The 27984-nt window shown below is 44.3% G+C and overlaps 1 protein-coding gene across 4 annotated transcripts in view; it reads left to right on the forward strand.

Annotated features, from left to right (window-relative positions):
- Nucleotides 1-556: 556 nt before the first annotated feature.
- The window catches only part of sumf2 (sulfatase modifying factor 2), a 30008-nt gene continuing 2580 nt past the window's right edge, over nt 557-27984 (forward strand). The window contains exons 1-8 of one of the 4 annotated variants that reach the window (XM_070873924.1): nt 557-697; nt 2150-2294; nt 5621-5735; nt 13564-13608; nt 15022-15172; nt 18577-18632; nt 26205-26289; nt 27694-27859. In XM_070873924.1, the coding sequence (XP_070730025.1) occupies nt 2188-2294; nt 5621-5735; nt 13564-13608; nt 15022-15172; nt 18577-18632; nt 26205-26289; nt 27694-27859 (725 nt within the window). In that variant the 5' untranslated portion in view covers nt 557-697; nt 2150-2187. Of the gene's footprint in view, nt 698-2015; nt 2295-5620; nt 5736-13563; nt 13609-15021; nt 15173-18576; nt 18633-26204; nt 26290-27693; nt 27860-27984 lie in introns of those variants that run through there. The other 3 variants (XM_070873922.1, XM_070873925.1, XM_070873923.1) reach the window with 3 other exon arrangements.

A 27984-nucleotide genomic window follows, 5' to 3' on the forward strand; every position in this document is an offset into this window, starting at 1 on the left:
CTATGGCTGCCAGCACCAATATGAAGCAACAATTGGAACTAAAGGCCCTTGTATCTCCCAGTCAATACGTTCAAGATCCCCTCTTGTGCAAGCTGATAATACTGTATTTGGGAGAACCCACTCTGGTCAGCCCATTGCTCAAGGTAGTGAATTGAATGCACTAGATTTCCAGTTGGATCAGCAAAGGACACAGATTTCATCTGCCAGGAGAAGTGTCACAACTCTTTCAAACATTCTCGGAACAGACACTCGGATTCCATCCCCTGTGAGGCCATTTAACATGCCAGGGTTATCATCAAAAAGAGCTATTTAAACGCATACAGCTACACGCAACGAGAGACATCAAAACATTGTAAAACCGAAGCGAGGCTCATTCCACAAGACTGTTTGGTAGACCTGGAACCTCCTGCCTTTTGATTGCTCCACCCATCGTCCTTTAATGTTCTTGGGTTGCCTGTTTTACCTTGAGCGCCCACATCGCCTCTGTTGCTAAAGCTGGCTTCTTCTTCCATGCCAAACAGTTTTCTCATCAACAATTCCTAATATATGTCTCTGTTTCCTACATCAACAGTGACTACACTTCAAAAGTACTTCATTGGCAGTAAAGCGCTTTGGGTCTTTGGGTCGTGAAATGCACTGTATAAATTGAAGTCGTTTCTTTCCAACACGTGCTCTCGAGCACTACCTGCAAAACAAGGCAAGCTCTTCCTACACACCTCTCTCACTTCTGGACAGGGTACAAGAAAAAGCCTGTCTTATCAGTAATCTCTCCTCCGCAATCTTTTTGTGTGTAATATCTGCCTCTCTCTCATGCTACTGTAAACTTTCCTTTCTTGTTCCCCCCCAGACTCCAAACATGCTGTCTTCAGATTCTCACCTCACTGCATCCTTGTGTTTGTATCGGGACTGGTCGCACTATCACCTGCGATTCTTTCTGAGAACCTCAATGCTTCCCCAGGAATGGCTCACCTCCCTTAATCTTCCCTTCCCCTGACAACCTATAGGCTTTTAAAACTCAATTACGCTGTCCCTTTCTCACTACTTTGTGATTTACCAGGTCCCCTTCTGGTGATGAAATTAAGGTTTTTGTCTTGCTCAGATTATTTATTGGATTTTATATTGCTGACCACAATACACACAAAGTTGTGGTTCGGTACTGTTGAGAACATTTTTCATTACAGTTTGTCTAATATTTTGCACCTCTGGAAGTTCTTGGTAAACATTAGCCTGACTGCTTGCATTATACCTAGACAAAGGCTGAGCAACAGATATTTCAAAGTACAGATATTTAGGCCAGATCAATGATTCAAGACATTGCATTCAATGCAAACACTGCGGCAGTGACTGATTGGCAGCAGTGCTCTGGATGAAATGGGTGAGGTCTGTAAGATGGGCAGGGTCAATGACGGACATCTCTATGGACTGGAACTTATGATTTTGGGCTTGTGAACTAAATCAGGTGGAATCATTCCATGTAACAAGTGACTGTTTGAATGATCAATGTTATGTTGAGAGTCCGTAATTCCTGAGTACTGTTGGTCCATTGCCTGAGCATCGGTCTGATATGTTTATTCAATCTGCCTACTGAGGGTGAGATCACATGGCTGTGCATAATACCTTTGTCTAGGTATAATGCAAGCAGTCAGGCTAATGTTTACCAAGAACTTCCAGAGGTGCAAAATATTAGACAAACTGTAATGAAAAATGTTCTCAACAGTACCGAACCACAACTTTGTGTGTATTGTGGTCAGCAATATAAAATCCAATAAATAATCTGAGCAAGACAAAAACCTTAATTTCATCACCAGAAGGGGACCTGGTAAATCACAAAGTAGTGAGAAAGGGACAGCGTAATTGAGTTTTAAAAGCCTATAGGTTGTCAGGGGAAGGGAAGATTAAGGGAGGTGAGCCATTCCTGGAGGGTTCACTGTTGGATACCTGGGTGTCTCTAATTTATTGAGCTATTGGATAGTTAAAGGCACACTGTGGATCGCAGGAGATGTGATGGCCACGTATCGGAGTAGATTATCCAGCATGCAACAGTGCTGTCCCGCTCTTCAATCCATTAGGCACTGTCTGCTTTATTATCTTGTTATTGTTCCTTACTTCTTCCATTTTGTAATAACTTGTGTATGTGGTGTCCTTTTAGACGAGCTTGTGGTGAAGCTGCTCGGTGGGACGTTTGACATGGGAACCGGTGAGGTCGATGTCAGAGATGGAGAAGCTCCTATCCGAGAAGTGACTGTCAAACCATTTGCAATTAATCGGCATCCGGTCACCAATGCAGAATTTAGGTTCGACAAATATAATGGTTTCCTTTTAAAATTTTCTTTACTTTAAATAATTTCTGGAAGATAAGTAATTGGTGGTGTCTATTGTAGCTGCTCAGTATGGAAGCACATTCTGGAGCTGAAGTATTTGTATAAAACATTGAAAAGAGCGAGGGACACTTTGCCCAGACCGTGGCTAACAAGGTAAATTAGGGATAGTGTTAAATCCAAGGAAGAGGCGTATAAATTGGCCAGAAAACCTGAGGACTGGGAGAAATTTAGAATTCAGCAGAGGAAGACAAAGGGTCTAATTAGGAGGGGGAAAATAGAGTATGAGAGGAAGCTTGCTGGGAACATAAAAACTGACTGCAAAAGCTTCTATAGATATGTGAAGAGAAAAAGGTTAGTGAAGACAAATGTAGGTCCCTTGCAGTCAGATTCAGGTGAATTTATAATGGGGAACAAAGAAATGGCAGACCAATTGAACAAATACTTTGGTTCTGTCTTCACTAAGGAAGACACAAATAACCTTCCGGAAATAGTAGGGGACCGAGGGTCTAGCGAGAAGGAGGAACTGAAGGGAATCCTTATTAGTCACGAAATTGTGTTAGGGAAATTGATGGGATTGAAGGCCGATAAATCTCCAGGCATCCCAGAGTACTTAAGGAAGTGGCCCAAGAAATAGCAGATGCATTGGTGATCATTTTCCAACATTCTATTGACTCTGGATCAGTTCCTATGGACTGGAGGGTAGCTAATGTAGCACCACTGTTTAAAAAAGGAGGGAGAGAGAAAACAGGATTTATAGATTGGTTAGCCTGACATCGGTGGTGGAGAAAATATTGGAATCAGTTATTAAAGATGAAATAGCAGAGCATTTGGAAAGCAGTGACAGGATCTGTCCAAGTCAGCATGGATTTATGAAAGGGAAATCATGCTTGACAAATTTTCTAGAATTTTTTGAGGATGTAACTAGTAGAGTGGACAAGGGAGAACCAGTGGATGTGGTGTATTTGGACTTTCAAAAGGCTTTTGACAAGGTCCCACACAAGAGATTAGTGTATAAAATTAAAGCACATGGTATTGGGGGTAATGTATTGATGTGGATAGAGAACTGTTGGCAGACAGGAAGCAGAGAGTTGGAATAAATGGGTCCTTTTCAGAATGGCAGGCAGTGATTAGTGGAATGCTGCAGGGCTCAGTGCTGGGACCCCAGCTATTTACAATATACATTAATGATTTGGATGAAGGAATTGAATTAATATCTCCAAGTTTGCAGATGACACTAAGCTGGGTGGTGGTGTGAGCTGTGAGGAGGATGCTAAGAGACTTGGACAGATTAGGTGTGTGGGCAATTGCATGGCAGATGCAGTATAATGTGGATAAATGTGAGGTTATCAACTTTGGTGACAAAAACAGGAAGGCAGAATATTATCTGAATGGTGACAGATTACGAAAAGGGGAGGTGCAACGAGACCTGGGTGTCATGGTACATCAGTCATTGAAAGTTGTCATGCAGCTACAGCAGGCGGTGAAGAAGGCAAATGGCATGTTGGCCTTCATAGCGAGGGGATTTGAGTATAGGAGCAGGGAGGTCTTACTGCAGTTGTACAGGGCCTTGGTGAGGCCACACCTGGAATATTGTGTTCAGTTTTGGTCTCCGAATGTGAGTAAGGACGTTCTTGCTATTGAGGGAGTGCAGCGAAGGTTCCCGGGATGGCAGGACTGATATATGAGGAGAGACTGGATCGACTGGGCTTGTATTCACTGGAGTTTAGAAGAATGAGAGGGGATCTCATAGAAACATGTAAAATTCTGACGGGATTGGACAGGTTAGAGGCAGGAAGAATGTTCCCGATGCTGGGGAAGTCCAGAACCAGGGGTCACAGTCTAAGGATAAGGGGTAAGCCATTTAGGGACTGAGATGAGGAGAAACTTCTTCACTCAGAGTTGTGGGCTTGTGGAATTCTCTACCACAGAAAGTTGTTGAGGCCAGTTCGTTAGATACATTCAAGAGGGAGTTAGATATGGCCCTTACGGCTGAAGGGATCAAGGGGTATGGAGAGAAAGCAGGAAAGGGGTACTGAGGGAATGATCAGCCATGATCTTATTGAATAGTGGTGCAGGCTCGAAGGGCCAAATGGCCTACTCCTGCACCTATTTTCTATGTTTCTAAACCACATGATTTTGTGAATGCAGTGTGGTTGATTTTTAACTTCCCTCTGAAATGGTCACTAGCGAGCCAATCTGTCGAATCAAGAAAAACTGCAGCGATTCAAGAAGGCAGCTCACCACCACCTTCTCAAGTGCAATTAGGGATGGGCAATAAATGCCGGCCTTGCCAGTGACGACCACATCATGTGAAGGAATAAATTAAAAAAACATTTGTGAATGCTATAGGCCTCACAGAAACGCAACGCCAATTAATGTCAATATTCAGTGCTTTTCTCTGGGCTTATTTCTGTTCCACATACTTCCTGTAAGATACAGGCTGAAACTCTGACATCACGTTAATGAAAAGGAAGAGATGGTTAGAGTGCCTAAGCATCTGGGCAGTGGAGCTGATGATTGAGTAATTAAACAAAAGTAACATCCAGAAAACCCAGCATCAGATTTGTGTTTTCCCTCCTTCCCCCTTTCCATCAATGTTCTCTTCTCCTGCTGAAAGTATTAAGTAGGAGTGGGTAGGTCATGAAATGTCAGATGCCCACATGGCTGTTCTTCATGTATCAGCCCAGCCAGTGAGTGTCTTGGGGCATCGCAGCTGAGCCTCCTCTTCCTTCCTTTTTTCGAGTCATCGCAACCACGAGGCAGAAGCTCCTTTTTTGAGTCCTCTACTCTTCCATCAACCTGCGAGTTTTATTTTTATGTGGCCAAGGCATGTCGGGGCATGGTTGTATGCACAATCAATGCAATTCAAGGACACTTTCAAGACTGTATATTGTATGAAATGTAAATTATGTGTCATTATGTATTATAATCTTGTTTTTATTTATTTGTATTCTAAAAAGTTAGACTGTCCACAAATTTCACGTGGCTATTTATTTGTTTAATTTATTTTAGAAAATTTCCAACAGCCACAAACACCTACTCTCAGCAGGGTTTGCTGGATAGTGGGAGCCCAAGCTGATCTTTTTGCCCTTAATCCACCAGGCTCCACTGCTGAGGTGAGCTACCCCAGCACAGATACAATTCACAACCCAGACCTTCCTGGCCACTTCAGCTCAACCTGAACAAAATGAGCCACTGGCGACCATTCTTTGGTATTTATTGGCGATCTAGCACAGCAGAATGCCCGTGTGTGCCAGTGTAGTATTTTATTTAGTTTGACCTTTTGCAATATGTTGCAGAGAATTTATCAGATCACAGAAATACAAAACGGAAGCAGAGTCATTTGGTTGGAGTTTTGTATTTGAAGATTTTGTATCAGAAGAACTGAAAAGCAAAGTGACACAAAAAATTGAGGTAGAGTAACTTTTATTTCATTCCCTTTACTGAAATAGGTGTTTGATATTGCACTCAAAAAGGAGAATGTTGTAGAGCGGAATATAAATGCTTAATAAGGGAGCTGGGAATATGTGTTAAAGCTTGGAGGTTGATAGGAAGTGACAGAGAGGAAGTAGTGGAGTGACAATAGACAGGGCACATTTATTCAGTGAAGCCCCTACCTTTATTGATCTACATAAAGGATATGGATGCAGAAATAAATTGTAAGTTACTCAAATTCATTGGCAATACCAAGCAAAGATGGGGCAGCAGAGTCTGAGGAAGCAGTCAAGGAGTTATAGAAAGAGTTATAGCTGTTATATGCATGCGGGCAGAAATATGGAAGATGCAATTCAATGAAGTGTAATGTATTGATCGAAAAATGTTGGACATACATAATGGTATCAAAATTTAGCAAGGGAAGAACCTGGAAGTGATAATAGACTCAACACTTGGCATATCATAAGAACATAAGAAATAGGAGAAGGAGTAGACTATTCGGCCCCTTGAGCCTGCTCCGCCATTCAATAATCTTCGACCTCAACTCCACTTTCCTGCACTATCCCCATATCCCGTGATTCCCTTAATATCCAAAAATCTATCAATCTCTGTCTTGAATATACTCAAAGACTGAGGCTCCACAGCTCTCTGGGGCAGAGAATTCCAAAGATTCACCATCCTCTGAGTGAAGAAGTTTCTCTTCATCTCAGTCCTAAATGGCCGACCCCTTATTCTGAGACTGTGACCACTGGTTCTAGACTTCCCAGCCAGAGGGAAACATCCTCCGTGCATCTACCCTGTCAAGTCCTGTAAGAATGTTGTATGTTTCAATGAGATCACCTCTCATTCTTCTTAACTCTAGAAAATATAGGCCTAGTCTACGCAATCTCTCCTCATAGGACAATCCCCCCATCCCAGGAATCAGTCTGGTGAACCTTCGTTAGATTCCCTCTTTGGCAAGTATATCCTTCCTTAGGTAAGGAGACCAAAACTGTACACAATACTCCAGGTGTGGTCTCACCAGGGCCCTATATAATTGCAGTAAGATGTCTTTACTCTTATACTCAAATCCTCTTGTAATAAAGGCCAACATAACATTTACTTTCTTAATTGCTTGCAGTACCCGCATGTTAACTTTCAGTGATTTGTGTACAAGGAAACCCAGGTCCCTCTGAACACCAACATTTCCCAATCTCTCACCATTTTAAAAATACTCTGCGTTTCTATTTTTCCCACCAAAGTGGATAACTTCACATTTCTCCAATTATATTCCATTTGCCATATTCTTGCCCACTCACTCAGCCTGTCTATATCCCCTTGAAGCCTCTTTACATCCTCCTCACAACTTACATTCCCAACTAGCTTTGAACCATCAGCAAACTTGAATATATTACATTTGGTCCCCTCATCAAAATGATTGATATAGATTGTGAATAGCTGAGTACCAAGCACTGATCCTTGCGGTACCCCACTAGTTACAGCCTGCCAACCCGAAAATGGCCCGTTTATTCCTACTCTCTGTTTTCCGTCTGTTAACCAATCCTCAATCCATGCTAGTATATTACCCCCAATCCAATGAGCCCTAATTTTGTTTAATAACCTCTTGTGTGGCACCTTATTGAATGCCTTCTGAAAATCTAAATACACCACATCCACTGGTTCCCCCTTATCTATTCTGCTAGTTACAACCTCAAAAAAAAACTCCCAACAGATTTGTCAAAAATGATTTCCCTTTCATAAGTTCGTGTTGACTGCCCAATTCTAATATTTTCTAAGTGCCCTGTTACCACGTCCTTCATAATAGATTCGAGCATTTTCAGCTACTACTGGTCTGTAGTTCCCTGTTTTCTCTCTCCCTCCTTTCTTAAGTCGCAGGGTTACATTAGCTACTTTCCAATTATTGCAGAACAGCATTCCACAAAGCAAACTGAGTGCTCAACCGTACTGCCTAAGCAGTAGAATGCCATCGTGTTGAAGCTGTACAGTGGTGCTTGATTCTGGTCATTGAGACACGAGGGAAATTTATGAGTAGAATAGAAAAGGCTCTTCCTGAAGACCACTTCAAGTTGGACAGTGACTGGCTGCAGTTGATGAAGTAAATTCAAAACGAATCTGTGGAATCGTTGGCCCGGAAGGTGCAGTTGGTGGCAATGCAAATGCATTCACCTGCCCCGAATTAAGCTGCCCAAGATCTCCGCCGTGAGAAGTTTGCCTTTTTCGACATGCAATTGAGATCACTGTCGTTTAGTGGGAATCCCGTTGTGCGATTTGCTGCGATATTAACAAGCTGTCTGAGCAGCCAATTACAATGCAGAATTCTCACAGACAGCGAACCAGGAAGTGAAGAAGTTGCTTTAAGTTGGATTTTAAAAAAATATTAGAGAGCAAAACAAAGATTTCACATGGGGAAAAGGGAGAACCTAAATATCATGAATAAACTTACAAAAAATATATTTTTTTTAAAGTTTCTTAAAAATTGTAGTTTTTATCATAATGGAGAAATTTGATGCTCCACAAAATTAAAATGAGTTTTTCAAGTCCAGAACGTTTGTTTACCAGTCACTACGCTGTTAAAACCCCAGTTGCACCTAATCCAACAAGGCCTAACATTTAGCGGGTTGTTTAACAACGATATTCCTGTGGAAAAGCCCAAGTTTTCATCAGGTTCACTGATTGCCGGCTGTGTGGGGGAGGGAGGGGAGGGGGGGGGCGGGGGTGGGTTGAAGGGGAGTGCGGGGGGGGGAGGGGAGGGGAGGCAGGGGGCGGGGGGGGGGCGCGCGGAACATGGCTGCACGCAGCCTGTGTCGGGCCGGTGAATGACTGACTTCAGGATTTCTGTGTTGAGATGCGCACGCGTTACATCCTGAAGTTGCGTTCAGTTTCAAATGGGTAATGACAGCAAAAGCTGTTTGATTGCTGTTATTACCCACTGCAAATTCCCGGCCAGTATTTCAGAGAGCAAGTGATCAATATATGGAACTGGTCCCAAGGGAGTCAGTGGAAGCAAGAGATGTTGATTTATTCAACTGCAAACTAGATAGATTTCTTCGAGAAAATCACAGTTTGGGATGCAGTATATGAGTAATTTGAGAAATGTCGTGTGGTGAGTGTAGCGTGCTCGGGAGAAATAGGGGACTTTGGATCTATGGTTCCCAAAGCTCTCCACCAATTGGAGTCTTACCTCATGTCTGGGTCTGTTGTAGATTAATTGATCGAGATGATTGCTGTGATTAGTCAACAACTCCATTATCATTGCATCATGCGACTACCAGGATGGTAGAAGGTGAATTAGATGGACTGTAGTTTTTCATCTAGCAATTCCTGTGTTCCTAAGGGGTCTTTGGTATAGACTGGTAAAGTATAAGTTCAGGTGATGTCAGGTATGATCATGCCCGGTCTTCCAGATAGAGTAGTGGAGGCAGTTAGATAATCTGAATAATGTCACTCATCTATACTTAGTTTTGTGATCAATTACAGGTGTACAACTTTGATCACTCTCCAGTCCTCTGACATACAATAGAATTTCTAGGGACTATGAAATTTCCTCCCTCATCTCTCTCAGGATCCTAAAAGATATTTCATTGGGCCCCTTCCTATAGCCTGACTAACTTGTCTAAAATTTTCATTTCTATCCAGCATAATATTCAGCTCACTCTCAACCCCTTCATGATTCACCTCCTCTCCAATATCTTCATCTTAAGTGAAATATTTATTAAATATCTTGACAATTTTTGACAATCCTCTCCTCTTGGGGCTCCCCTCACTTTTAACCATTCTCTCCCCACTGATAGATTTCTAGAGGGATAGAATTGAAAAGCAGAGCAGTTATGTTAAACTTGTATAGAACCTTGATTAGACCACACTTTGAGTACTGTGCACATTTCTGTTCTTCATACAGATATGTGACCTTAAAGAAAAAGGCTGGGAAAAATAATTCTGGAGCCCCATGGATGTCTAGGGACTTACAGGGGAGGATTAAGAAAAAAAAAGGTCATTTATGTCATATACCAACGGCTAAATACTATAAAATCTTTAGAGGAATATAGGAAGTTGAGAGGCAAAATTAAAAAGGATATTAGGAATACTAAGAGCGAGCACGAGAAATTCTTGGCCAGTAAAGTTACGGAAACCCCTAAGATGTTCGATAAATATATTAAGAGTAAGAGGGTAAATAAAGGAAGGGTAGGGCCTGCTAGAGACCATGAGGGTAATCTTTGTGTGGAAGCAGAAGATGTTGGTAGGATTCTTAATGAATACTTTGCACCTGTTTTCACAAAGGAAAGGGGCAATGCAGATACTGCTATCGAGGAGGAGTGTGATATTCTGGATGAAATAAATATAGTGAGAGAGGAAGTATTAAAGGGTTCAGCAGCTTTGAAAGTAGATACGTCCCCAGGCCCGGATGAAATGCATCCCAGGCTGTTGAGCGAAGTAAAAGAGGAAATAGCAGAGGCCTTCACCATCATTTTCTAGTCCTCTTTGGATTTGGGAGTGGTGCCGGAGAATTGGAGGACTGCTAATGTAGTACCCTTGTTTAAGAAGGGAAAAAGGCCGAGTAATTACAGGCCTGTCAGCCTAATCTCAGTGGTGGAATATTATTGGAAAAAGTCCTGAAAGACAGGATAAATCTGCATTTGTTTTAATTAATTAGGGACAGTCAGTACGAATTTGTTAAGGGAAGATCGTGTTTGACTAACCCGATTGAATTTTTTGAGGAGGTAACCAAGAGGGTCGATGAGGGTTGTGCATACGATGTGGTATATATGAACTTTAGCAAGGCTTTTGATAAGGTCCCACATGATAGACTGGTCATGAAGGTTAAAGCCCATGGGATCCAGGGCAAAGTGGCAAGTTGGATCCAAAATTGGCTTGGAGATAGGAAGCAAAGGGTAATGGTTGATGGATGTTTTTGTGACTGGATGGATGTTTCCAGTGGGGCTCCTCAGGGCTCAGTACTGGGTTCCTTGCTTTTTGTGGTATACATCAATGATTTAGATTTGAATATAGGGAGTATGATTAAGAAGTTTGCAGACCACACTAAAATCGGCTGTGTGGTTGATAATGGGCTGCAGGAGGATATCAATCTACTGGTCAGGTGGGCAGAGCAGTGGCAAATGGAATTTAATTCAGAGAAGTGTGAGGTGATGCACTTTAGGCGGGCTAATAAGGAAAGGCTATACACATTAAGCAGTAGGCCACTTAATAGTGTAGATGAACAAAGGGACCTTGGAGTGCTTGTCCACAGATCCCTGAAAGTAGCAGGCCAGGTGGATAAGGTGGTTAAGAAGGCATACGGAATGCTTGCCTTTATTGGCCGAGGCATAGAATATGAGCAGGGAGGTTATGCTTAAATTGTATAATACTTTGGTTAGGCCACAGCTGGAGTACTGCGTGCAGTTCTGGTCGCCGTATTATAGGAAGGACGTGATTGCACTAGAGAGGGTGCAGATGAGATTTACGAGGATGCTGCTTGGAATGGAGAATCTTAGTTATGAGGACAGATTGGATAGGCTGGGTTTGTTCTCGTTGGAACAGAGGAGGTTGAGAGGAGACCTCATTGAGGTGAACAAAATATTGAGGGACCTGGACATAGTGGATAGTAAGGGTCTATTTCCATTGGTGGGGACATAGTTTTAAGGTGGCTGGTGCAAGGTTTAGAGGGGATTTGAGGGGGGGCTTCTTTACGCAGAGGGTTGTGGGGGTCTGGAACTCGCTGCCTGGAAGAGTGGTGGATGCAGAAACCCTCACCACTTTTAAGAGATGGTTGGATGGGCACTTAAAATGCAGTAACCTGCAGGGTTACAGACCTAGAGCTGGTAATTGGGATTAGACTGGATAACCTTTTGTTGGACAGCGCAGATATAATGGTAAGTACTGCAGGGAATAGAATACGGCCAGGGTGATCTCCTGGACTGTTTTTGCCTCTCCCAGGAGATCACATGGCTCCGGTTGGGGTGGAGTGTAGAATGTTTCAGTATAAGGAATATCGCAATTGTGTGAGACGGACTGGTTGGGCTGGGTGCTCTTTGCCTTTCCGTCATTGTTCATAGGTTTATATGTAACCTTTAGGGCTGCTGACCGAGGGCCGTGCGGCTCTTTGTCCGCCAGTGCGGACACGATGAGCCGAAATGGCCGCTTTCTGCGCTGTAAATTTCTGTTTCTATACAGGTACAGCGTCGAGAATCCGGAGTTCTGGAATCCGGGCACCGGGACGATCCGTGGTGGGGTCGTCCGGAAACTGTTCCGGAATACAGACCCCCGCCGACCTCTCCCTCGCCTCGGGCCGACCCTCGGCCACCCGACCCCCCCTCCCCTACCTACCTACCAACCATGGCCTCGGCGTTTCCAGACTCCGGATGTCGGAAAGATGTTCCGAAGTCCGGAAATACACAGAATCCGGAGCGGCCTCGGCCCTGAGGCTTCCGGATTCTTGACGCCATACCTGTATTACAAAAAGGATATCGAAGCATTGGAGAAGGTGCAAAAACGATTTACAAAGATGATACCAGAACTGAGAGGGTACAACTATCAGGAGAAACTGAAAAGACTGGGGCTCTTTTCTCTCGACAAGAGAAGATTGAAAGGAGACCTGATAGATGTCATGAAAGGGTTTGATAGGGCTGACATACCGATGTTTCCATTTGTGGGGAGTACAAAACTAGATGCTATAAGTCTGAAATAAAAACATCAAATGCTGGAAGGTTTAGCTGTAAAGGTTTAGCATATCGTCCGTGGTTTTGTACTCATAGAATCATAGAAAATTATGACACAGAAGGAGGCCATTCGGTCCATCGTGTCTGTGCTGGTTGAAAAAGAGCTATCCAGCCCAATCCCACTTTCCAGCACTAGGTCCGTGGCCTTGTAGGTTATGGCTCTTTAAAAAGAAAAAAGAAACACTTGCATTTATATAGCACCTTTCACGACCACCGGACGTCTCAAAGCGCTTTACAGCCAATGAAGTACTTTTGGGGTGTAGTCACTGTTATAATGTGGGAAACGCAGCAGCCAATTTGCGCATAGCAAGCTCCCACAAACAACAATGTGATAAATACCAGATAATCTGTTTTTGTTATGTTGATTGAGGGATAAATATTGGACAGGACACCGGGGATAACTCCCCTGCTTTTCTTTGAAATAGTGCCATGCGATCTTTTACATCCACCTGAAGGGGACAGACGGGATGAGATGTTAAACCGAGGTTAAACTCTATGCGTCTGTTTATAAAGCCAAGGATCCTGTATGCATTTTAACAGCCTTCTCAACGTGTCCTGCCACCACCAAAGCTCTCTTTGTTCCTGCACCTCTTTTAAAATTGTATCATTTCATTTATATTGAAATTTTCTCCTTGTACAACATAGCTGTCTTTATTTTGTTCTTAACCCCCTTCCTTATATTCTCCTTTAATTTTTTCATTAATTGTAATCTAGTCCTCATTTTTAATTAAAAAAAAAGCATTCTTAAGATATGGGCATCGCTAGCAAGGGCAGCATTTATTGCCTATCCCTAGTTTCCCATGAAAAGTTGACGGTGGGCCTTGTTGAAGTGCAGCGGTCTGTGGCCGTGGTACTGAACCCTTACTGCTGTATGATTGGAAGCCACTGTTTGACAGCCAATGATGTTTCTGGTGAAGTCTTTGCTTACACTGAAAGTCGTATCTATTTTCTACTTGCTATGTGCAATTTTTTTGTAAGTCAGAAATATGATCCATGAACTTTGATATCCTGAGTAAAGTTGAAATGTAGAAAATGCCATTTTGATGTATTGCAACATTATTTAAGAGAATGACCTGTTGACGTTGCTGTTTCAGTCTGCGCCTTGGTGGCTACCTATTGAAAGAGCTTTTTGGCGACAGGTGAGTTTTAAAGTCTTGTACCTGTAGAGTGACAGATTAGTTTGATTGTTTTAAAGGCTATTGCATTTTGTTTCACAAAATCTCCAAACACATCAAATTCATCCCAGTGCCTTCCTTTAAAAGTAAGAAATGTTTTACCTCAGATTAATCTATTTGGAGTAAAACACGGGAATTTTGAGGTCAAAAGTACAATTTGCTGATGGATATTGGAAGTGAAACATAATCTATATATTTTGCTCTAGATTGCAGGGAATGCCTTTAAACATTCACATATAATGGCATAGGACATTGCTACTCTATCTGAAATTATTATTTTACTCTATTCATATGAATTAATAATTTAAAAAGTTGTTGCAATACCCTCCCAATTGGATTTGGCACTTAATTAAATTACATTTCTGATCACTTGGCAGATTTTTGATCACCATAACCAAGAAACCCCTGGGGTAGTGGGATGGGCACACACTGGCAGAGAAAACCAAAGAGGGAGGGGCGTACTGGCAGTGCGAACCCGAGGGGGAGGGGGAGGTTGGCAGAGCAAACCCGAGGGGGAGGGGCAGACTGGCAGAGCGAACCCGAGGGGGAGGGGCAGACTGGCAGAGCAAACCCGAGGGGGGGGGCAGACTGGCAGAGCGCACCCGAGAGGGAGGGGAACACTGGCAGAGCGAACCCGAGGGGGGGGGGGGGTAGGTTGGCAGAGCAAACCCGAGGGGGAGGGGCAGGTTGGTGAGCGAAGGGCCTGTATTTCTAAACTGGTTCTTTTATAAATGGTCAATAATTTCGTATCATGTCAACATCTCAAACTACCTACACTAGAAATACCAGAACAGTCATTGACTTCATCACAATTGGATTTTGAGATTAACAGCAGTCTGTCTATTTGTATACATTAGCGCCTTTTAAATGCAGCAGCTGCTGGTGGTGTAAGTGCAGCATGTTGGCTCCAGCAATGTAGAGCAAGTGCTCACAGCTGTGATCCTCACATATTCGAGGTTCCTGCTGTCACCCACCCTGAGTGCAGGCTGCAGAGTGGAAGAGTTGAGCAGTTACTAGGTTATAACTTTGGCGTGGATCTGCCTTGTCAGCTCAGGTACTGTAAGCACACCCAACAAAGGGAATGGGTCGAGCTGCGATTTCTCTGCACCTATGGCTAACCCCAGCACCCCTACCTCCAATCACTTACAAGGGTTACTTGCTGAATTCTGGTTGTTAAGAAGGGTTTAGGTTTACATTTTGAGTGTGCAGAAATAACCAGTTGTAACGCAATACTGGTTTTGGGACTGTGTAATTGGAAATTACGTTTTTAATATTTAACAGCAGATTTTGTAATTTACTGGAAGTTCGTAAATTATATGCATAATTTGCAAGTAACAATCCTCATGAATAATCAAACTATATTGCAATCACTTTAAGCCAACCGGCCCTGGCTCTGGGATTAAAGCTCGGCTGGAGTACCCAGTGGTCCAGGTGAGCAGGACTGATGCCAAGGCCTTCTGTCAGTGGAAAGGGATGCGATTGCCCACTGAAGAAGAGTGGGAGTTTGCTGCTCGAGGCGGTCTCCAAGGTATGATGGCACAGCACTAACATTGGTGTTTGGTGGCGTTTCACATCTAGACTAGCTGCTCATATTTTCCCCAGATACTTCACTAATCAGATGAGAATGATAAAATCTATATCTTTAACTGGGAATCCAGCTAATCATATTAACAATTCAGATCAGAGAATCATACAGCAGAGGAGGAAGCCACTTGGCCTGTGCCAGCTCTTTGAATGCACTATCCAATTAGTCCCACTCCCCTCCTCTTTCCCAATAGCCCTGCAATTTTGTCCCCTTCAAATATTTATCCAATTCTCTTTTGAAAGTTACTATTGAATCTGCTTCTACCACCCTATCAGGCAGCGCATTCCAGATTACATCAATCACTGCGTAAAAAAAAGTTCTCAATCCCACCCGCCATGGCTGTTTTGGCAATTACCTTAAATCTGTGTCCCTCTGGTTACTGACCCTTCTGCTGCTGGAAACAGTTCCTCCTTATTTACTCCATCAAAACCCTTCTGTTAAATCTTTTAACCTTCTCTGCTCTGAGGAGAACATCCCCAGCTTCTCCGGTCTCTCCACATAACTGAAGTCCCGCATCCCTGGTACCCTCCTAGTAAATCATCCTCTCGAAGGCCTTGCCACCCTTCCTAAAGTATGGTGCCCAGAATGGGACACAATACTCCAGATGAGGCTTATTATAAAGGCTTAGCATAACTTCCTTGCTTTTGTACTCTCTGCCTCTTTCATAAAGCTAAGTGTCCCATATGTTTTTTTTTTATCAGCCTTTTCAACATGTCCTGCCACCTTCAAAGATTTATGTACCATTTAGTTTATATTGCCTCTTAATCTTCCTATCAACTGTACCACTTCACATTTCTCTGCGTTAAATTTCATCTGATCAACATATTTCCGTACGGTCTGATTTATACTAATAGCATTGCCGCTTCTTGATTGATTTACACCCAGTTAGCTTAGATTGCTGACCGATCACCGCTTTCATCACCCACCGCGCCCCCACCAATATTCTCTCTTTTTGAGGCAGAGGCCCAGGTCACTGGGGCACAGTTCCATGAGTGCCAAGCAGCCGTTCTTCATTTGAGAGCCTAGTTTGTGACTATTGAACGGCAGAGGGCGATTTTGATCGTGTCCTCGTCCACCATCCATGACAGCCACTTCCCTGCAAGTGTGAGCGGAGGGCTCTGCTCTAGTGTGGTACCCTGTAGTAGAATCTGATGTATGTTGCCATTTCTGGTCCCTTTTCGTCCTTTATCCATCCTGACTATTTTGTAAACATTGATGTTCAGCTCCCAGACCTGCCCTAAACTATGATGTCAATGCTAAAATACCAAACCCCCAACGTGATGTTGTGTATCCAGCTCACCAGTTTTATTCACAATACTTAAACATCCTGTTTTGCTGTCTCATTCCTCCTTCTGATCTGTTTTTTCTTTTATCTACCTTTTTTTTCTGAATCTACCTGTTACCCTCCCTCCCTGCTGCCCAGCCTTTCTCTGCCATTCCTCTCTCTGCCGCACTATTCTTCCTTTCCCCCCTCCCTCCCCCTCCCCCAATTTCACATCGAGTATACTTGGCCTTGCCTCCCATGTGCAGTTTCACAGGGCAGTGACTTGGTATGTTTGCACATTTCTCCTTGCATTAAAAAAAAAGTAGAACTAGAAAGTTGGTCATTTCTTACTGGATTTTTGAGAAAAAACTCGCCAACAATAGAAAATGCCACCCTTTTATTGACCTCGGAATTTTCTCCAGCCTGTAATTGCTCATCAGGATCAGCACGTTTACAACCTTGTAGTCTTAATACACTGTAATCATGTACACTGATGGCATCCAGCTCTACCTCACTTCCACTTCTCTCGACCCCTTCGCGGTCTCTAAATTGTCAGACTGCTTGTCCGACATCCAGTTCTGGATGAGCCGAAATTTTCTCCAATTAAATATTGGGAAGACCGAAGCCATTGTTTTCGGTCCCTGCTACAAACTCCGTTCCCAGCCACTGACTCCATCCCTCTGCCCAACTCCTGTCTGAGGCTGAGCCAGACTGTTCGCAACCTTGGTGTCATATTTGACGACGAAATGAGCTTTCGACACACATCCGCAGCATAACTAAGACCACCTATTTCCACCTCCGTAACATCGCCCGTCTCTGCCCTTGCCTCAGCTCATCTGTTACTAAAGCCCTCATCCATGCATTTGTTACCTCTAGACTTGACTATTCCAATGCACTCCTGGCTGGCCTCTCACATTCTACGCTATGTAAATTAGATGTGATCCAAAACTCGGCTGCCCATGTCCTAACTCGCACCAAGCCCCGTTCACCCATCACCTCTATGCTCACTGACTTACATTGGCTTCCGATTAAACAACATTTCGATTTCAAATTTCTCATCCTTATTTTCAAATCCCCTCCATGGCCTCGCCCCTCCCTATCTGTGATCTCCTCCAGCTCTACAACCCCCCCGAGATGTCTGCGCTCCTCTAATTCTGCTCTCCTGAGCATCCCTGATTATAATCGCTCCACTATTGGTGGCCATACCTTCTGTTGCCTGGGCCCCAAGCTCTGAAACTCCTTACCTAAACCTCTCTGCCTCTCTACCTCTCCATCTCCCTTCAACGCGCTCCTTTAAACCTACCTCTTTGACCAACCTGCGCTAATTTCTACATATGCAACTCTGTGTCAAATTTTTAGCACTTAACACTCCTGTGAAACGCCTTGGGATGTTTCACTGAATTAAGGAGGGAAATGGGAGATGGAACTGAGGTGAGGCTCGGGAGCCAGGGGAGGCAGAGAAAAGACATGAGGTAATGCTCAAAGCAAAGAGGAAGTAGTTGAGGTGCTTGGTGAGTAACTCTGGGTGTGAGGGCCAGGGAAGCATGGTGGTCAAGTTGGGCAGTATAAGAGAAAAAAAAAATCAAGTAGACAACTTAAATCATGTTATCAAAATATCTGAAGCATTTCGGTTGGTCAGTTTTCTGCCATTAGCCAATTTGACAATGGCCGGCTTGAAAAGATATTAATCAGTTTCAGGCTGCATCCTCTGTGGCTTATTCCTAAAATATTTGGTAGTTTATCAGTTAAGCATAAATGCTAGTTGTTGTTGTAATAGGGGCCAGACTAGGGATATGGGTAAGTTAATCAAAGTCTCAATAATATTACATGTAACTATATAGATTTACAAACTGTCTGTCAGCCCAGTGTATGTTGCTGCATATCCCCCATGTGCAGCCAGCCTGATCCCAAGTACTGCCCTGTTTCCATTTCCCGTTGTCTCCCTTTCCTTCACCGTCTCTATATTGGGGAACGCACTGTGCAATGTTCTCCCCTGATAAAGCTGTGTGTAGCACCAAGGGATGTCTAGTTTATTTTGCGTCTGCAATTTAAATATATATATTTTTCTCATCTCTCCTTTCAGGTAGAGTGTATCCATGGGGAAACAAGTTTCAGCCCAATCGCACAAATCTCTGGCAGGTAGTGTGCTTTAAGCAATTTTGATTGGAGTTGGAATACAGCAAGTGTGTGTGTGAACTGCAGCAGGTCAAGGTTTGCAGATCATTGGGGATAGCCACAGGTGCAGGTTGATACAATACCTGCCCCTCTCCTGAACCTGCTGACTCTTGCTGGGGTACCAGCAGCCTCCAGTGTCTCAGCAAGTTGCTGTTTGTTGTAAGTTTGACGATTTGATCACGTAGAGCATCACAGCTGACCTCAGTCCTGTCCACGAGCCTGCACTTCCCATGGGGTTGTTGGATATCCTCCAGGAGCAAGAACCGCGGCTGTTATTTTTTCTGTCCTCTCTAATTCAAGGATGCTGAGGCCAGTTATAGCAGCCAACAGATCAGCGAACTGTGCAGACTGAGAATCGGTGGCACAGTAATACAGCAGACTGTGCATTGTCCACTGAGTGACCAGGAGAGCTTGTATGATTGTATTAATGCAATTTCTATATAAATGTAATTAGAAGCTTAAAGTTTAATGTGTGCTCATCAAGTCATGCCTTCCAAAGTTGTAACACATGAAGATGTGGTTTCGGAAGCGTTAAAACCGCAGGGCACCCACTTCAAAGCGTTCCCACGGGGCAAAGAATTACTGATGGGCTGAATAAGCACTTAGCTGATAAACTACCAAATATTTTAGGAATAAGCCACAGAGAATGCAGCCTGAAACCGTTTAATATCTTTTCAAGCCGGCCATTGTCAAATTGGCTAATGGCAGAAAACTGACCAACCAAAATGCTTCAGATATTTTGCGAACATGATTTAAGTTGTCTAACTTGATTTTTTTTTTCTCATGTTGCCCAACTTGACCACCATGCTTCCCTGGCCCTCACACCCAGAGTTACTCACCAAGCACCTCAACTACTTCCTCTTTGCTTTGAGCATTACCTCATGTCTTTTCTCTGCCTCCCGAGCCTCACCTCAGTTCCATCTCCCGTTGCCCTCCCTCCAAACTCTGCTCTTCTATCCTCCATAATTGGTCTCTCTTCGATGGGATCACTGCTTCGATTTGTTTGGGCATCCTCACGAGTTTTGCCCCAAATGTTCTATTTTTTAACTTTTCCTGATGTCTTCTCCTCCTGCCCCATTCCCTTGGACTTAGCTTCTCCAATCTCCTTCTCATCCTCCTTTACAATGTCCCAATAATCGATTTCTACCACACCTTTATTACATAGTTATTTCTCTATATCGCCACCTACCCTCACCATATTGGTCTTGTCCATGAAGTCTGCCACCTATTCCTTTGATGTCCTTTTCTAGAATCTTACAGCGCAGAAGGAGGCCATTTGTGCCTGTACCAGCTCGCTATCCAATTTGTCCCTTTCCCCATAGACCTGAAATTCTTTTCCTTTTCAGGTATTTATCCAATTCCCTATTGAAAGTTACTATTGAGTATTGGGAAGACCGAAGTCATTGTTTTCGGTCCTCGCTACAAACTCCGTTCTGTAGCCACTGACTCCATCCCTCTCCCCAACTCCTGTCTGAGACTGAACCACACTGTTCCCAACCTTGGTGTCATATTTGACCCTGAAATGAGCTTTCGACCACATACCCGCAGCATAATTAAACCGCCTATTTCCACCTCCGTAACATCGCCCATCTCTGTCCGCTGCTGAAACCCTCATCCATGCCTTTGTTACCTCTCGACTTGACTATTCCAACGCACTCCTGGCTGGCCTCCTACGTTCTAGCCTATGTAAACTAGAGATGATCCAAAACTCGGCTGCCGTGTCTTAACTCTCACCAAGTCCCGTTCACCCATCACCCTCTGTGCTCGCTGACCTACACCTTGATTTCAAAATTCTCATCCTTATTTTCAAATCCCTCCATGGCCTCGCCCCTCCCTATCTCTGTAATCGCCTCCAGGCCCCCCCCCCAACCCCACAAAGATGTCTGCGCTCCTCTAATTCTGTCCTCTTGAGCATCCCTGATTATAATCACTCAATCATCGGTGGCCGTGCCTTCTGTTGCCTGGGCCCCAAGCTCTGGAACTCCCTCCCTAAACCTCCCCACCTCTCTACCTCTCTCTCCTCCTTCAAGACACTCCTTAAAACATACCTCTTTGACCGAGCTTTTGGTCACCTGCGCTAATTTCTACTTACGCGGCTCGGTGTCAAATTTTTTATCGCATAATACCCCTGAGCAGCGCCTTGGGACATTTATGTTAAAGGTGCTATATAATACAAGTTGTTGTTGTTGTTGAACACCTTTTCAGGCAGTGCGTTCCAGATCTCAAGTAAAATCATTTCTCCTCATTTCCCCTCTTGTTCTTTTGTCAAAACCTTAAATCTCCCTTTTGCCAGTGGAAACAGTTTCTCCTTATTTACTCTATCAAAATACTTCATATCTCCCCTTTCCTTTCTCTGCAAAACTGAAGTCCTACATTCCTGGTACCATCTACACTCTCTCTAAGGCCTTGACTTCCTTCCTAATGTGTGGGGTCCAGACTTGGACACAATACTCCAGCTGAAGCCTAGCCAGTGTTTTATAAAGGTTCAGCATAACTCCTTGCTTTTGTACTCTATGCCTCTAGTTATACAGTATAGCCGAGGATCCCGTATGCTTTTTAAAAAGCAACTTGTCCAGACACCTTCAAAGATTTGTATATATGATCCCCCCAGGTCTCTCTCTTCCTGCACCCCCTTTACAATTGTGCCATTTAGTTTATATTGCCTCTCCTCATCCTTCCAAAATGTATCACTTCACACTTTTCTGCATTAAACTGAATCTGCCATGTGTCTGACCATTTCATCAGCCTGTCTTCCTGAAGTCTGTTACTAGCCTTCTCATTGTTTACTACATTTCTGAGTTCAGTGTCATCTGTAAACTTTGAAATGTTTCCCTGTATACCCAAGTCCAGGTCATTAATATATATCAAAAAGAGCAGAGGTCCTAATATAGACACCAGTCTAAAAAAGCAACCGTTCATCACCACTCTCTGCTTTCTGTCCCTTAACCAGTTGTGTATCCACACCGCCACTGTCCCTTTAATCCCACGGGCTTCAATTTTACTAATAAGTATTATGTAGAACTTTATCAACTGCCTTTTGCAAGTCCATATACACAACATCAACTGCACTACCCTCATCAACTCTTTCTGTTACTTCATCAAAGAACTCAATCAAGTTCAATTAGAGGAAATTGAAAAAGGATATAAGGGCAAAGAGAGACTATGAGTAAAGATTAGTGGGTAACACAAAAGGAACTCAAAAATCTTTTACAAACATAAAAAGTAAAAGGATAGTTAAAGGAATGGTGGAGTTGATTAGCAACAAAAAAGGAAATCTTGTGAAGGCAGAGGGCATGGTTGAGGTAATGAATGAGGACTTTATATCCGTCTCTACTGCAACCCATCCTCTCCCTTGCCTCCTCTGTCCCCATCTCCAACAACAAGGAGCTCGTGGACTTCTTTGTCATTAAGGTTGAGACCATCCGTTCAGCTGCCTTTGCCGCTTCTCTCCCTTCCCCTAATCCACTGTGCTAAAGTTCCCCCCTGCCCTAACTTACATATTCCTCTAGTTTCTCTCCTATGCCCTCTCCAAGCTCATCCTGTCCATGAGTCCCACCTCCTGCTCCCTTGACTCTGTTCCCTATTCCCAGTAAACTGCTGACAACACAACTTCCCTTCCTGGCCCCCATGTTAGCTGATATTGTTAAGGGTTCTCTCTCTTCAGGTTGAAACATAGAAAATAGGTGCAGGAGTAGGCCATTCAGCCCTTCGAGCCTGCACCACCATTCAATAAGATCTTGGCTGATCGTTCCTTCAGTACCCCTTTCCTGCTTTCTCTCCATACCCCTTGATCCCTTTAGCCGTAAGGGCCATATCTAACTCTTGAATATATCCAATGAACTGGCATCAACAACTCTGCGGCAGGGAATTCCACAGGTTAACAACTCTGAGTGAAGAAGTTTCTCCTCATCTCAGTCCTAAATGGCCTGCCCCTTATCCTAAGACTGTGTCCCCTGGTTCTGGACTTTCCCAACATCAGGAACTATCTCTCTCCCTTTCAAATCTGCCATCATCACTCCTCTCCTCAAAAAAAAAAGTCCTTAACCCCCTCCGTCCTAGCAAACTACCGCCCTACCTCCAACCTCCTTTCCTCTTCAGAGTCCTTAAACGTGCTGTCACCTACCAAATCCGTGCCCATCTTTCCAGGAATTCCATGTTGAATGCCTCCAATCCGGTTTCCACCCCTGCCACATTACAGAAACAGCTCTTATCAAAGTCACAAATGACATCCTATGTGACTGTGACGAAGGTAAACTATCCTTCCTCGTCTTTCTTGACTGATCTGCACGATTTACCACTCCTTTCTCCTCCAACGCCTCTCCTCCATCATTCAGCTGGGTGGGACTGCACTTGCCTGGTTCCATTCTTACCTATCCAGTGATAGCCAGAGAATCACCTGCAATGGCTTCTCTTTCCCCCCCACCCCCCCCCCCCCCACACACACTGTTAACTGTGGAGTCCCCATTGCCATTGTCTTCGGTCCCTGCCACCAACTCCACCCCTCTCCCCGGCAACTGTCTGAGGCAGAACCACACTGTTCGCAACCTTGACCCCGAGCTGAGCTACCGATCACGTATCCGCGACATCACTGAAATCGCCTATTCCACCTACGTAACATCGCACACTTCCGCCTCAGCTCATCGACTGCTGAAACCCTCATCCATGCCTTTGTTACCTCTAGATTTGACTATTCCAACTAATTCCTGGCCGACCTCCATTCTTCCACCCTCCATAAACTTAAGCTCATCCAAAACTCTACTGCCCATCTCCTAATTTGCTCCAAGTCCGATTCACCCAAATCCCTTGTGCTCACTGGCATTGGTTCCAGGTTAAACAATGCCTTGAATTTAAAATTCTCATCCTTGTTTTCAAATCCCTCCATGGTCTTGCCCCTCCCTATCTCTGTAACCTCCTCCAGCTCTACGTCCATCCGAGATCTCTGCACTCCTCCAATTCTGGCCTCATGCCCATCCCCTGATTTTAATCGCTCCACCATTGCCGACTGTGCCTTCAGCTGCCTGGACCCTAAGCTCTGGAATTACCCTTCTGCCTCTCTACCTCTCTTTTCTCCTTTAAGATGTTCCTTAAAACCTACCTCTTTGCTATAATATCTCCTAATGTGGCTTGGTGTCAAATTTTGTTACTGCTCCTATGCAGCACCTTGGGGCGATTTACTGCATTAAACACGCTACATAGATGCAAGTTGTTGTTATTTGTAAAGTATCACATAACAGACTTAGTCGTAAAATAGAAGCACATGGTATTCAAGAGACGGTGTTAACTTGGGAACGTAATTGGCTAAGAGATCGGAGGCAGAAAGCAGTGGTGAACGGATGTTTTTCTGACTGGAGAGAAATATGAAGTGGGGTCCAACAGGGATCATTATTAAAGAAAAAGAAAGACTTGGCTTTCTATAGCGCCTTTCATGACCACCGGACGTCTCAAAGCACTTTACAGCCAATGAAGTACAATGAAGAGTGTAGTCACTGTTATATATAACTGCGAGAAACCATCAACAGTAGGTCGGGGCTATAAAAGGAGCGGCGCGTGGAGGCCTGGGAGCAGCGTGGAGGCATGCCACTCCAAGGCACAGCGTGAGTTGGTGCAGGAGGGTGATGGCAGCGAAGAGTGACATCAGCGAGGTCCAGGAGCATAGGCAGAGGCAGCAGGAGCGGCGAGAGGGGCGAAGGAGCTGTGAGAGACTGGAGGGATGTGATCGGGGCCCAGGGAAGGCGTGAGTTCGGGGCCCAGGGGCAGCACGGGCCAGCCCACACTGCGATATGTGCGCGCACTAGGTCCGTGCAGCAGAGCTGGTCTCCAGTCGTCTTGGTTAATCCTTGCCACTGGACCAAGACCTAGCTCTGTCAAGCCCGTGTGGTGGCTGGTGTGCAACGGCCACCACACGTTAAAAAAATCCACGCACAGGCATCTTCCACCCTTCAACATGTAGTTCGCGATCCGGAATATTAGGTCCTTCATTGAAATACCTGTGAACTCATCCTTTTTTTTTGACATGGAAGCAAGTCATCCTCGTTTTGAGGGACTGCCTATGATGATGATGGATAATATATATAAATGACCTCGACTTGGGTATAGCAAGTACAATTTTGTAGTTTGCGGATAATCCAAAACGTGGCAACGTAGTAATAGTAGCAGATATCAGGAGGGAATGGGCAGACACATGGCAGATCCAACTTAATGTGGGTATGAAGTGATGCACTTTAGGAGAAACAACATGGAATCTAAATGGTAATATTTTGAGGGGGTGGAAGAGCAGAGGGACCTGGGGGTGCATTCACACACCATTGAAGATGGCGGGGCAAGGAGATAAGGCAGTTAAGAAAGCATATGAGATATTTGGCTATGTAAATGAGAGCATTGAATACAAAAACGAGGAAGTCATGCTAAACATTTACATGTTGGGCCCCAGCTGGAGTATTGTATCCAATTCTGGGCATCGCACTTTAGGAAGGATAGCAAGGCCTTGGAGCGGGTACAGAGGAGGTTTACCAGGATGGTGCCAGGGACGAGGGGCTTCAGTTATGTGGGGAGACTGGAGAAGCTGGGAGTGTTCTCCTTAGGGCAGAGAAGATTAAGGGGAGACCCTAATAGAGGTGCTCAAAATTATGAGGGGTTTTGACAGCAAGTAAAGAGAAACGTTTTCCTCTGGTGTTTGGGTCGGTAACCAGAGTTCACAGTTAAAATAACTGACAAAAGAACCAGAGGGGGAATGGGAATATTTTTCACACACTACTTGAAAGGGAGTAGAATCAAATTCAATTGAAACTTTCAAAAGGCAATTGGACATGTATTGGTAGAGAACTAATTTCTAGTGTTAAGGGGAAAAAGCTGGGGTGTGTGTCTAAATTGGACAGCTCTTTCAAAGAGCCAGCACAGGCACGATGGGCCTAATGTCCCTCTTCTGTGCTATAAAATTCTATAATTCTAAGTTTGTCAGATATGATGTGCCTTTAATAAACCCATGCTGGCTGACATTTATTTACCCATGTTTATCTTGTCCTGAATTATGGTCTCGAAGAGTTTCTCCACCACCGACGTTAGGCTGCCTGGCCTGTTCTTGACGGGTTTATCCCCTTCCCCTTCGTTGAACAGAGTGTAACATTTGCAGTCCTGTGGTACCACTCTCAATGATTGGAAGATTAGCCAGAGCCTCCACTATTTCCACCCGAGGATGCATCCCATCCGGACTGGGTAACTTCCCTACTGTGAACGCTACCAACCTTTTACAGTACCTCTTTATCTATTTTCATCCTATCCAATGTTTTTACCACCATCTCCTTTACTGTGACATTGGTCGCATCCTCTTCTCTACTGAAGGTAGATGCAAGTACCCTGTACCCAGTTAGTACCTCAGCCTGCCCTCTGCCTCCACAAGAAGATCTCCATTTTAGTCCCTAATTGGACCCACCCTTCCTTTGACTACACTTCTACTATTTGTGTTCTCTTTAATGTTTCCCGCTAATCTGTTCTCATTTGTGTTGTATAATAAGTTGTTTCTGGATATGTCTTCCATAGGGAAAATTTCCAGATCAGGACACAGCAGAAGATGGTTATCATGGTGTCTCCCCTGTAAATGCATTCCCACCGCAGAATAACTATGGTAAGAATGCACCACCTTGCCCGTTGTCTCTGCAGGGCACTGTTACCCCATTTCGACCTCTTGTAAAATCTCCTCAAACCCATCTTTCGCTCATCTCTCCCAACCTGACCACCCTGACTTGTTGCTAGTTTTTTCATCCATGACACCAACCCCCCCCCCCCCAAATAAAATACTGTGGGACATTTTCTAAATGAAATGTAGGTTGTTGTAATAAATAAGAACATAATAAATAGGAGCAGGAGTCGGCCATTCGGCCCCTCAAGCCTGCCCCGCCATTCAATAAGATCATGGCTGATCTGATCATGGACTCAGCTCCACTTCCCTGCCCACTCCCCATAACCCTTCACTCCCTTATCGCTCAAAAATCTGTCTGTCTCCGCCTTAAATATATTCAGTGACCCAGCCTCCACAGCTCTCTCGGGCAGGGAATTCCATGGATTTACTACCCTCTGAGAGAAGAAATTCCTCCTCAAGCCAGTTCTAAATGGGCGATCCCGTATTCTGAGCCAGTGCTCCCTAGTTCTAGATTCCCCCACATCCTCTCTGCATCTACCTTGTTGAGCCCCCTCAATATATTACCTCACATTCTTCTAAACTCCGATGAGTATAGGTCTAACCTACTCAACCTTTCTTCATAAGTCAAACCCTTCATCCCAGGAATCAACCTAGTGAACCTTTTCTGAACTGCCTCCAATGCAAGTATATCCTCCTTTAAATACGGAGACCAAAACTGTACGCAGTACTCCAGGTGTGGCCTCACCAATACCCTGTACAGTTGTAGCAGGACTTCTCTTCTTTTATACTCTATCCCCCTTGCAATAAAGGCCAACAGTCCATTTGGCTTCCTGATTACTTGCTGTACCTGCATACAGGTGCAGCGTCGGGACCGAGGCCGTTCCGGATTCCGGGCTTTTCTGGATTTTCAATTGTCTTTCTGACGTCACGAATCCGGAAATACCCGAGCCCAGGTTCAGGTACTTCCGGATTTTGGAACGTCAGAAAGTGGGGTGGGCCCCGCCGAGATGATTATGGATTCCGGACAACCTTGCCACCGATCATTCCGGAACATTTCGGATTCCTGAATTCCGGATGTTCGACGCTGCACCTGTACTAACTTTTTGTGTTTTAAGCAAGTAAATGCATTGGTTCCAAACAGGTTTGTAATGACATTGTACACTGCATACAGCGGGTAACTTTGCCTGGAGGCACAATGGGTATTTTTTATCAGGGTATGAGATCACACGGTATGATTAGAGTTTAATGATCATGAAAAATGAAGGATTGATGTAACTGGAAGGTCTTCACATTTTCCAGGGTTCTCAGCGGCAGATTTATTGAAACGTAGAGTTTGAAGGTAATTTGTTATTTGTGCTAAAGCAGCGGTTTGTTTGTGCCTTGCTTCAGGCCTCTACGATATGCTGGGAAATGTGTGGGAATGGACGGACTCCGAATACTCTGCACCAGGCCGCTCGCTAAAGGTTGATTCGCAGAAAATGTACACCCTGCGTGGATCCTCCTGGATTGATAGTGTAGATGGATTGGTCAATCATAAAGCACGGGTTACCAGCCGGTAAAACTCCCCATTCATTGCAGTATTGCTCTCTGCAGTTATTTTGTATTTTGGCTTCTTGCTTTTTACCCTCCTTTTTCCTTCAAATTTCATGCTCTTTTTTTCAAAAAGTTGCTGACTGGGGA

This window comes from Pristiophorus japonicus, unplaced genomic scaffold (genome assembly GCF_044704955.1).
Source record: "Pristiophorus japonicus isolate sPriJap1 unplaced genomic scaffold, sPriJap1.hap1 HAP1_SCAFFOLD_608, whole genome shotgun sequence".
In the NCBI taxonomy this organism is placed as follows: Eukaryota; Metazoa; Chordata; class Chondrichthyes; family Pristiophoridae; genus Pristiophorus; species Pristiophorus japonicus.